This window comes from Bufo gargarizans, chromosome 1, assembly GCF_014858855.1.
Source record: "Bufo gargarizans isolate SCDJY-AF-19 chromosome 1, ASM1485885v1, whole genome shotgun sequence".
Classification (NCBI taxonomy): Eukaryota; Metazoa; Chordata; class Amphibia; order Anura; family Bufonidae; genus Bufo; species Bufo gargarizans.
The window spans coordinates 616,330,437-616,341,935 of NC_058080.1; the positions used below are offsets into that span (position 1 = coordinate 616,330,437).

At 42.7% G+C, this 11,499-nt stretch overlaps 1 protein-coding gene across 1 annotated transcript in view; it reads left to right on the forward strand.

The window, feature by feature from the left end:
* PGGT1B (protein geranylgeranyltransferase type I subunit beta) overlaps positions 1 to 5,809 on the forward strand; it is a 65,903-nt gene extending 60,094 nt beyond the window's left edge. Inside the window, exons 7-9 of the mRNA XM_044275918.1 lie at positions 3,153 to 3,337; positions 3,537 to 3,645; positions 5,449 to 5,809. Coding sequence (XP_044131853.1) covers positions 3,153 to 3,337; positions 3,537 to 3,645; positions 5,449 to 5,630 — 476 coding nt within the window. The 3' untranslated portion in view covers positions 5,631 to 5,809. The remainder of the gene's footprint in view (positions 1 to 3,152; positions 3,338 to 3,536; positions 3,646 to 5,448) is intronic.
* Positions 5,810 to 11,499: the final 5,690 nt, after the last annotated feature.

An 11,499-nucleotide genomic window follows, 5' to 3' on the forward strand; every position in this document is an offset into this window, starting at 1 on the left:
CATCTTGTGCAGGGGCTCGTTTTTTGCAGGAAGAGTTGTTAATTTTATTGGTACCATTTTTGGGTACATATTAATTCATTATTAACCCCTTAGTGACCACCCATACGTGTTTTTACGGCGGTCACTAAGGGGCCTTAGGCTGGGCCGCCGCGTTTTTGCGGCAGCCCGGTCTAAGCACTGCACGGCTCCCCCGTGCAGCGGGGAGCACGGACCCGGCTCTCACATGAGAGCCGGGACCCTGCTCCAACAGCCCGGACCGGCAGGAGTGCCGATCCGGGCTGTTTAACCCTTTACATGCCGGGCGCAATGGCGCCCGCTGCATGTAAAGGACTCCCTCTGTCTCGCATCAGCACCCCAAAAATAAGATCGCGGGGTGCTGATGTGTTCGGAAGCTTACCTTCCGATCAGGGCCCCGAGCCTGTCTTCAGTTATCTTCAGCAGGCTGTGCCTCTCTGGCGCAGCCTGCTGGTCAAGGTTTGAATAGCATTGCTATTAAAATGTAATGCCTTATAGAGATAATGCATTACATTTTAAAAGCAATCAAAATACTGTATATTATTGTCCCCTTGTGGGACTTTTAAGTAGTAAATTTTTTTTTTACAAAAATACACATTTATTAATAAAAAAAATTCCATAAAATAAAAAAATATGCTTTTTTTTCCATTGAAAATACGCTTTTCAATTAAAAAAATTGCAAAAAGAAAATATCCCCCATATGTTTGGTATTGCTGCGTCCGTAACGACCCGGACTACATAAATGTTACATAAATTATCCCCTATGGTGAACGCCGTAAAAAAATAAAAATCAAAAAAAGACAGAATTTCAAATTTATTCTTAGTGTCCACCAAAAAAAACGTAATAACAAGCGATCAAAAAGCGCCATTTACTCCAAAATGATACCAATGAAAAATACAAGTTGTCCCTCAAAAATCAAGCCCTCACACAACTCCATAGAAAAAGAAAAAAAAAAAAGTTATGGGTCTTGTGAAGTGGCAATGCAAAATCATTTTTTGGGTTAATAAAAGGGGTTTTATTGGAAAAAAAAGTTGTAAAACGTAAAAAAATTATAAGTATTTAGTATCACTGTAATCGTACTGACCCAGAGAATAAAGATATTATGTTATTTGTACCGAAAAATGAACGCCGTAAAATTTATAATGTAAAAACGCAGTGGCAGTATTGCTATTTCCCCCCATCTCCCTCCCAGAAAGAGTTAATAAAAGTTAATCAAAGTTATGTGTACCCCAAAATGGTGCCATTAAAAACTACAACTTGTCCCGTAAAAAACAAGCCCTCATAAAGCTATATAGACGAAAAAATAAAAAAGTTATAGCTCTTGGAACGAGACCATGAAAAAAGGAAGAAAAACGCTTGGTCATAAAGGCCCAAACAGGCTTGGTCACTAAGGGGTTAAACTTTATGGGGCAAGGTGACAAAAAAATTGGTTGTTTTGGAACAGTTTTTATTTATTTTTACAGCGTTTACCTGAGGGGTTAGGTCATGTGACATTTCTATAGAGCAGATTGTTACGGACGTGGCAATACCTAATATGTATACTCTTTGTTATTTAAGTTTTTAACCATAATAACAATTTTTAAACCAAAGAAATAATGTTTTAGTGTCTCCATACTCTGAGAGCCATAGCTTTTTTATTTTTTGATTAATTGTCTTAGGTAGGGTGTAATTTTTTGCGGGATGAGGTGACTGTTGATTGGTACTATTTTGGGGGGCATACGCCTTTTTGATCTCTTGGTGTTGCAATTTTTTGTGATGTAAGGTGACAAAAAATAGCTTTTTTTGGCACTGATTTTATTTTAATTTTTTTACGGTGTTCAGCAGAGGGGTTGGGTCATGTGATATTTTTATAGAGCTGGTTGTTACGGACGCGGCAATACCAAATAGGTATACTTTTTAATTTATTTAACTTTAACGCAATAATAGCATATTTGAAACAAATAAAATTATGTTTTAGTGTCTCTATGTTTTAAGGGCGATTTTCTTATGTACGAGCTCATTTTTTGCGAGATGAGAAGACTGTTTTATTGGAACCATTTTGTGGGACATACGCCTTTTTGATCGCTTGGTGTTGCACTTTTTGTGATGTAAGGTGACAAAAATGGCTTTTTTTGACTTTGTAGTATAGTATAATCAGGTTTCCTGATAGATGGCACACCGGATGCCTTTGCAAGGTTGCCATGACAACCATCGGGCCGCTGCCATTGCAGAGCGGCAGCCCGATGGTTGAGAGAGGGAGCCTCCTCCCTCTGTTAACCCCCTTGGATGCCGCTGACCACGGCATCTAAGGGGTTACAGCAGTGTCAGCATACAGCTGACACTCGGTTCTGATGGCGGCGGCTCAGGAACGCAGCCACAGCCATCACAAAGTGCAGGGGGACCCACCAGGGGCTGGGGGGGGGTTGAAATGGGGGCAGAGCCGGCACAGATGGATGCAGGGCGGGCATGGAGGAAACACAGCCACAACGTACGGAGCATGGTCGGCACAGATGGGGCACCCGGACACCAGGGAGCAGCAGGCAAGACATCAAAGGGCAGACAGGCCACATCAGGGGGCACAAAGCGGGGCATGGAGAAGCAAGTGCCTGATTTCAGGCTCCGATCTGGAGAGTACAGAACCAAGCCTGAAACTGGCATTTTGACACTGCCGCGATTCGATTGGTTAGTCTGCACACACTAACCAATCGGAGCGATCACTGGCAAGGGGCCACTCTGATTGGTCCCTTGCCGGCATTACTGGACTGTTGACTGTCCCTGACTGCGGCAGTCCTGGGGCGGAAGCTTTAATCCAAGCGTTTTGCAGCTCTTTATTTATAGAGCTGCCATAATGTTTATATATGTGCTAGCTGTACGGTGCATGTGCAGATAGCGCGTATATAGCCGTATGGCAGTCGGTAAGGGGTTAAATTGTTTCTTAAAGTGAACCTGTCACCACATTGCATATATGGTGCAATCTGCATGTTTCTAGAGCAAAAGAAGTTGAGTGTGTGTGTATATGGGTTAGATTGCATTTTCAGTGTCACAGGTTCAATAAAAAATACATTATTTAAACATATTTTTCTTTGCCTAATTTTACATTTTGTTTAAGGATCAGAACAATAAATATATCATTTTGGTTGGCGTTCTCTTAATTTAGGTGGGTCAACATTTTGTGGCGTTGCTTCTCTGTGTCTGATGGGAAAACTTGAAGATATATTTTCTGTAAAAGAACTCGACCGAATAAGAAGATGGTGCATCATGAGGCAACAGAATGGCTTCCATGGGCGACCTAACAAACCAGTTGACACCTGCTATTCCTTCTGGGTGGGAGCAACTTTGACGGTAAAGATTTCTGTAGCCGTGAAGACTTGCATCAGCTGTAATGCTTCTTCTAGTAATAGAATATAGTGTCAATGTCTTCTACAGATTGAAGTTCATGCCTATTTGATTTATTATGATGACACCTTTTTATTGTTGCATTGCCTTATATTCTTCATTTACTAATCTCTTTGAATCTTTTATTTTTTGCTGGTTATTGCAGCTGCTAGACATCTTCAAGTACACAAATTTTGAGAAAAACAGAAATTTTATTTTATCTACTCAAGACCGTCTAGTTGGTGGTTTTGCTAAGTGGCCAGATAGCCATCCAGGTACATTTTCTTATTACTATTACTTATGCATGTAAATATATCTTTAAAATCAAAATATGCACACAAACCCTAATGGTTCGCTAAATGCGAAGAATGGAAAGAACACAAGCTGACCACATCCAGTTTTATTTTATTTTTTGCTGCATCATTCACAATGGTTTAACTCTTCCCCCCCTTTCTGATGGAACTCTGGTCCCTGCTGTTCTCCACTTCCTGGTCCCAGCTCAACACACAGGAAATTGCTTGTAATGGCTGCTGCAGTGACCTGGCAGTGATTTTTTTTTTTTGAGTGGGCATTACAAGCCATTTATTTTAACCCCAGAAAACTCCTTATGGGCATCTGAACACCTTGCAGAATATGCATGCTTTTTCCACAGGGAATTCTGTGTTCTAAAAAAAAATGAAGAGTAGTACAGTACCAGCACAGTGTATCAGAGTAAGCAAATCTCATGTACATTTTGCGGGTTGTTTCCGTGCAGAAATTGACCTGCATCACGGATTTCTAAAGCTGCAGCTTTCACCGTTATCCAATGAAGGTTGAGATGCGCGTAAAAACCGCATCTAATCTGCACCGAAAGTAAAAATGACAGATTTTGGTGTGGCTATGGTGCAGAAACACGCCCGAGTCCGTACGGAAATTTGTGCGGATATATGTTTGTTCACCCGCACTTGTGTTCAGGTGGCCGAAAGGTGTCACATACGGCAAGCCCTGCTTACTACAGTAATACACATGTGGAATACCTGCCGCTGACTCCATGTCAGTACTCTCCTGATTCACCCACTTTGTGCCCCCAAACCAGGCGTGGAATGCATAGAGGACTTCTTCTTTCCATCATGTACGCCTGCACAGGAGGCCTCTCAATGCATTCCATGGCTAGTTTGCATATGCACTGCAAAAGAATGGGGTTGTTCTGTACATATATTACTGTACTTATTAGAGCTTGTCGGAGGTGACAAATTCTCTTTAATGTGGTCACCGTCTTTAGCCTGGATTACAAAACCTCTCATTTAGCTGACCTGCCTGTATGCCAAGTGCCACAGATTTTACAAACTCTTATTCAGTGGGTTTTGTGTAAACAAAAAATGTATTTGGCCAAGGTCCGTTATCCTGTATTAGGGCTCTTTCACACGAGCGCATCCCATACGGGTAATCTGCTGCGTGAAAGAGAGCCAAGCCCTGTTCCGGACAGCAGAGACACAGAGCATAAATAGGACAGATAATGCTAATTGCATAGACGGTGAATGGAGCAGTGGGCACTCGTGTACACGACCACCCTGTTCATACAGAGGTTCCCTTTAGTCATAATCGTGGCAGTCCAGCTTCCAGTGATCATTCATGTATTGTCTATCCCAGTGGTCAGCAACCTTTGGCACGCCAGATGTGGTCTGACTACAGCTCCCAACATGCTCCATGCACTTCTATGGGAGTTCTGAAAACAGCTAAGAAAGCGTGCCTGCTGGGAGTTGTAGTTTCATCACAGCTGGAGTGCTGAAGGTTGCTGATCCCTGGTGACAGATGTTGATTTGGGCCCCCCTTTTAATTCTTCTAGTGCAGGGATGGCCAACCTGTGGCTCTCTAGCTGTTTCAAAACTACAACTCCCAGCATGCCCAGACAGCCTACAGCTATCAGCCGATAGCAGGGCATGGTGGGAATTGTAGTTTTACAACAGCTGGACAGCCGCAGGTTGGCCAGCCCTGTTCTATTGGCTCAACACAATCTATTGTATTTGTGACAAATATGTATGTGCATTAGATGTGTCTCCTCATTCCCCACCTCTTGTTTTTTTTTCTCAATACCCTAGATGCCTTGCATGCATACTTTGGAATCTGCGGCCTTTCATTGATGGGGGAATCCGGTATTAATGAAGTACACCCAGCACTGAATGTAAGCTTAACAACGTACAAACATCTCCAGCAGCTCCAGGACTCCTGGAAAGCCAAGAACTATGAAACGAGTTCAAATCATCTGCACCCCACTACTTGACTGACCACCAACATCACCTTAAGTTGGAGATTCATAGCCCCACTTCTAAGCCATGTATCAACCAAGCGTGCTTTTTTGTACTGGAGTCATACGATCAAAGTGTTCATTGGTTAGTAGCGCTACTTTGTACAACAGGCTTCAACCACTTCTCCTGTACCTCAATAAAAATATATATTTTATACAATGGTATTAATTAAAATAACTCACGTCATTGTTCATCAGCTTTAGTAATTCACTTCAATGACAGCCATGTTCAGTACTTGTAACACAAAAACTCACACACACTAATGGAAAAGGATCTTATTGTATCATACTGGATGGCATTATTTCAGACAAGACTACACTCTGGAGTAGAATAATGCTGGAACACTGGAAAATAGTGGCTATGACCGGACTGATGTTATTTGTTGTGCCCCACATACTAAATGCGTGTCTGCCAACCTATCATCAATTGGGTGCACCAAGAGTTTAAAGGGGTTGTCTCGCCTCTAGGCTAGTGCTTCACGTTAAAATGGGGTTGCCTGCGACTTGCAGTGAAATCCCCAGAATTACCACAGTTCTCAAGTGAAAAGGTTGTGTGGCCAAGTATCCCACACCAATGTCAAGAATTTTGACATTTTTTATTTTTTTTTTCCCTGTAGGGGGAACATTGAGAATGTGGCCAAGTCACAATAAAAATACTAGGTGACGGCATCATCGTGGAGCCCTAGCCAAAATAAAACCAAGCTCGAAGATCCACTGTGACATACCCGTGAATTAAGGGGTTGTATTGAGGGGGCTCAAGCGCAAAGCTCACTCCATACATGGCAGGTGCCAGATGAGTAATACAGCTGACATGCGTTGGCAGTTATCAGGAATGGAAATTACTCCCATCCGGATTTAACTACTCCGATTCTGCTGTCAATAGTGAAGGTGCCAATTGTGGAGGCTCCAAGCGTTGTCATAGTAAGCTGCCTGCAAAGCCAAGCCTGAGGCACAGTCTGACAGGCAGCCTGTGAAAGTCCCATAGACTGCAACAGTATTCTATCTCAGTCTTTGGGACGTGCTATCGGAAGATCACATGTACATGTCCCCTAAGAGGCCTAAAAAGTATAGTCAAAAAATAAACATAGTAGATATTACTATGTCCAACCTATTAAAATAGAACACTATTTATTGTGTTTGGAAGTTGTATGTAACCCACCCAAAATGGTACCATTAAAATAGAAAAAACTACAGCTAGCCCCACAGCCAGCTCTGTAGATGGAAAAATAAAAAAGTTATGACTGTCAGACTATGGCAATCCAAGGACACAAATGTAAGCTTTTTTTTATTTATTTCCAATACAAGCTATGTTAAAGGTAGTCTGTCACCGCTATATGAACTTACATTGTCCTGTAGCACACCTATACATGAATGTAATGGTACCTTTTGTTATTTTCTTTACACTTGCAGAAGCGGGAAAAACAATGTTTAATTCATATGCAAATGAGCACTTGCAGGTGCCCAGGGGCGGCGTTCACTGTGTAGGAGCCCAGGCTGCTCTGCCTCGTTTCATTGGTACTCCTCCCCAGCCTCTGCTTATGCCCCCCCTCCTATTCCCTTGCGTCATCCCTAGATGCTGAGATCCCCTGCCTGCGCTCCCCGGGCCGATGCACCTGCACTGCGATACCCACAATGGCATCGCTTCAACTAGTGCGCATGCGCCGGTGAACGGACACCATTCGGGAACGGACCTAGGGATGACTCAAGGGAATGGGAGTGTGGGCAAAGGCAGAGACTGGGGAGGAGTAACCATGGGCCTGGGCTCCCACACACAGAACGCCGCCCCTGGGCACTTGCGAGCGCTCATTTGCATATGAATTAAGTTGTTTTTGCTGCTTCTGCAAGTCTAAAGAAAATACCAAAGGTACCATTACATTCATGTATAGCTACAGAGGCATGTAAGCGCTGTATATGGTCATATAGTAGTGACAGACTCCCTTTGAATTAAATGGTGCCATTAAACAATACAACTTGTCTCGCAAAAAAAATAAGCTGTCCTATGGCTATGTGAATGGAACATTTTTGGAGAGACAAAAATGAAAATGGGAAAAAAGAAAATTGGCCCTGCCTTTAGGAGTGAAAATAACAGAAGATGGTGTAGTCACCTCTGCAACCATTCCCATTGGGCTCATGTCATAAAGAGACGCGATGTAGTACGGCATAAAGAAGCCTGTGAGGGAAAGGGTGAACGTAATGGGGCAAAAAACTAAAAGGAAAAGTCTAAAAGGAAAACTGTTGCCGATTGCAGCCAATCAAAGCACAGCTTTCATTTTTCGAGAGTAGAATATGAAATACTAATTGTCCTGTGAGTGGTTGCTGCAACAAATATTTTTTTTCTTCTGTTACCGTTTCATACATGTCTGTGTTCTGCTATTAGTTTGCATGCTTTATTACAGGTCAGACAGCCCCTTTAATGTATAGGGTGGCCACGGAAAAGTAGTCCACCTCCAATATCCCCAACTCAAACTGCCTTATAGTAAATCTGTCTTAGGCCGAGTTCACACGAACGTGTGTGACCCGTTCCCGTGCTGCGGTCCGCAATGCACGATCGCCGGCCGTGGGTCAGCCGTCTCGGATCGCGGACCCATTCACTTTAATGGGTCCGCGATCCGCCCGTTCCGCAAAAAGATAGGACCTGTTCTATCTTTTTGCGGAACGGAAGTACGGGACGCAACCCCATGGTAGCACTCCGCAGTGCTTCCGAGGGGTCCCGTTCCGTGTGGCCGTTCTGCAATTCCGGATTTGCGAACCCATTGAAGTGAATGGGTCCGCATCTGTGATGCGGAATGCACACGGAACTGTGGCCGTGTATTGCGTGCCGCAATACAGCCACGGATCACACACGTTTGTGTGAACTAGGCCTTAGTTGTCTATAACAAGCAATCAGAGCTCAGTTTTCTTTTTTTTTTCAGAGCCCTGTAGAACTGAAAGCAGAGCGCTGATTGCTTGCTATGGGCAACTAAGACAGATCTACTATTAGGCAGTTTAATTTGGAGATATTGGAGGTGGGCTACTTTTTCGTGGACCACTCTGTATAAAATCTTTGTAAGCATTTTATAAATTAATGACCAATCATCACAGAAATGTACAATGTCTAATTAGTGGATCTATATATCTGTGTGTGTGTATCTAATTATATATAATTAAAAAAAAAAAATTTGAGGAAATATCTGTAGAAGAAAATACATACCGTATATGTTTAGTTGTGTTAAATAACAGGTTAATTTCGACCATCCGTTGTACAGGAAAAGAAATCCCAATGTTTGGCATGTCTCACATAGTGATATTTTTATGAGTGACTATAAAATGCATCCTTCTCGGCTTTATTGCACAATATTGCCAAGTATTGACCACAGAATGTGTGCGATGTGCTGCAGTTTACTACAGGAACATTATTTAATCAAGCAAATAGGTCTGTGGTAACAATTTCTACATTTTATACAATAAAATAAATATAATTGTACAGCTGCTTTCTTTGAATACTTGTTTTTGTCCAATTAAAGGTGGTCTGTATTCTAACCAATGGGTGGTCCATCACACAGTAGTGTCTCATGGTTTCCTCAAAACATTTTCTGCATTGGATGTGTGTATATATACAGTACAGACCAAAAGTTTGGACACACTTTCTCATTCAAAGAGTTTTCTTTATTTTAATGACTATGAAAATTGTAGATTCACACTGAAGGCATCAAAACTATGAATTAACACATGTGGAATTATATACATAACAAAAAAAGTGTGACACAACTGAAAATATGTCATATTCTAGGTTCTTCAAAGTAGCCACCTTTTTCTTTGATTACTGCTTTGCACACTCTTGGCATTCTCTTGATGAGCTTCAAGAGGTAGTCATCTGAAATGGTTTTCACTTCACAGGTGTGCCCTGTCAGGTTTAATAAGTGGGATTTCTTGCCTTATAAATGGGGTTGGGACCATCAGTTGCGTTGAGGAGAGGTCAGGTGGATACACAGCTGATAGTCCTACTGAATAGACTGTTAGCTGCTTTTTTTCTTGCCATAATACAAATTCTAAGTAAACAAAAACGAGTGGCCATCATTACTTTAAGAAATGAAGGTCAGTCAGTCCGAAAAATTGGGAAAACTTTGAAAGTGTCCCCAAGTGCAGTCACAAAAACCATCAAGCGCTACAAAGAAACGGGCTCACATGCGGACCACCCCAGGAAAGGAAGACCAAGAGTCACCTCTGCTGCGGAGGATAAGTTCATCCGAGTCACCAGCCTCAGAAATCGCAGGTTAACAGCAGCTCAGATTAGAGACCAGGTCAATGCCACACAGAGTTCTAGCAGCAGACACATCTCTAGAACAACTGTTAAGAGGAGACTGTGTGAATCGGGCCTTCATGGTAGAATATCTGCTAGGAAACCACTGCTAAGGACAGGCAACAAGCAGAAGAGACTTGTTTGGGCTAAAGAACACAAGCAATGGACATTAGACCAGTGGAAATCTGTGCTTTGGTCTGATGAGTCCAAATTTGAGATCTTTGGTTCCAACCACCGTGTCTTTGTGCGACGCAGAAAAGGTGAACGGATGGACTCTACATGGCTGGTTCCCACCGTGAAGCATGGAGGAGGAGGTGTGATGGTGCTTTGCTGGTGACACTGTTGGGGATTTATTCAAAATTGAAGGCATACTGAACCAGCAAGGCTACCACAGCATCTTGCAGCGGCATGCTATTCCATCCGGTTTGCGTTTTAGTTGGACCATCATTTATTTTTTAACAGGACAATGACCCCAAACACACCTCCAGGCTGTGTAAGGGCTATTTGACCATGAAGGAGAGTGATGGGGTGCTGCGCCAGATGACCTGGCCTCCACAGTCACCGCACCTGAACCCAATTGAGATGGTTTGGGGTGAGCTGGACCGCAGAGTGAAGGCAAAAGGGCCAACAAGTGCTAAGCATCTCTGGGAACTCATGTTGGAAGACCATTTCAGGTGACTACCACTTGAAGCTCATCAAGAGAATGCCAAGAGTGTGCAAAGCAGTAATCAAAGCAAAAGGTGGCTACTTTCCCATCATCTATTCATTCCCAGGACGGTGACTGTGACGAGGGGACATCCTCTGCGTCTGGAGGAAAGAAGGTTTGTACACAAACATAGAATAGGATTCTTTACGGTAAGAGCAGTGAGACTATGGAACTCTCTGCCTGAGGAGGTGGTGATGGTGAGTACAATAAAGGAATTCAAGAGGGGCCTGGATGTATTTCTGGAGCGTAATAATATTACAGGCTATAGCTACTAGAGAGGGGTCGTTGATCCAGGGAGTTATTCTGATTGCCTGATTGGAGTCGGGAAGGAATTTTTATTCCCCTAAAGTGAGGAAAATTGGCTTCCACCTCACAGGGTTTTTTTTTGCCTTCCTCTGGATCAACTTGCAGGATGACAGGCCGAACTGGATGGACAGATGTCATTTTTCGGCCTTATGTACTATGTTACTTTGAAGAACCTAGAATATGACATTTTCAGTTGTTTCACACTTTTTTGTTATGTATATAATTCCACATGTGTTAATTCATAGTTTTGATGCCTTCAGTGTGAATCTACAATTTTCATAGTCATGAAAATAAAGAAAACTCTTTGAATGAGAAGGTGTCCAAACTTTTGGTCTGTACTGTATATTTTTATATAAATTTTTATTTTAATTTTTATACTGTTCACACTTGTTAAAATGAGTTGGCCGGTCTATGGTGACTTTTAGAAAGGTGCTCTGGAAACAGCCCTTTACACACCTACTAATAGGCTGTAAGGACATTTTCATTGCTGTGTAAGGGCTCATGCAGATGGCCCTTCCGTGCATTGGGGACTGCATTGCACGGGCAACATCAGT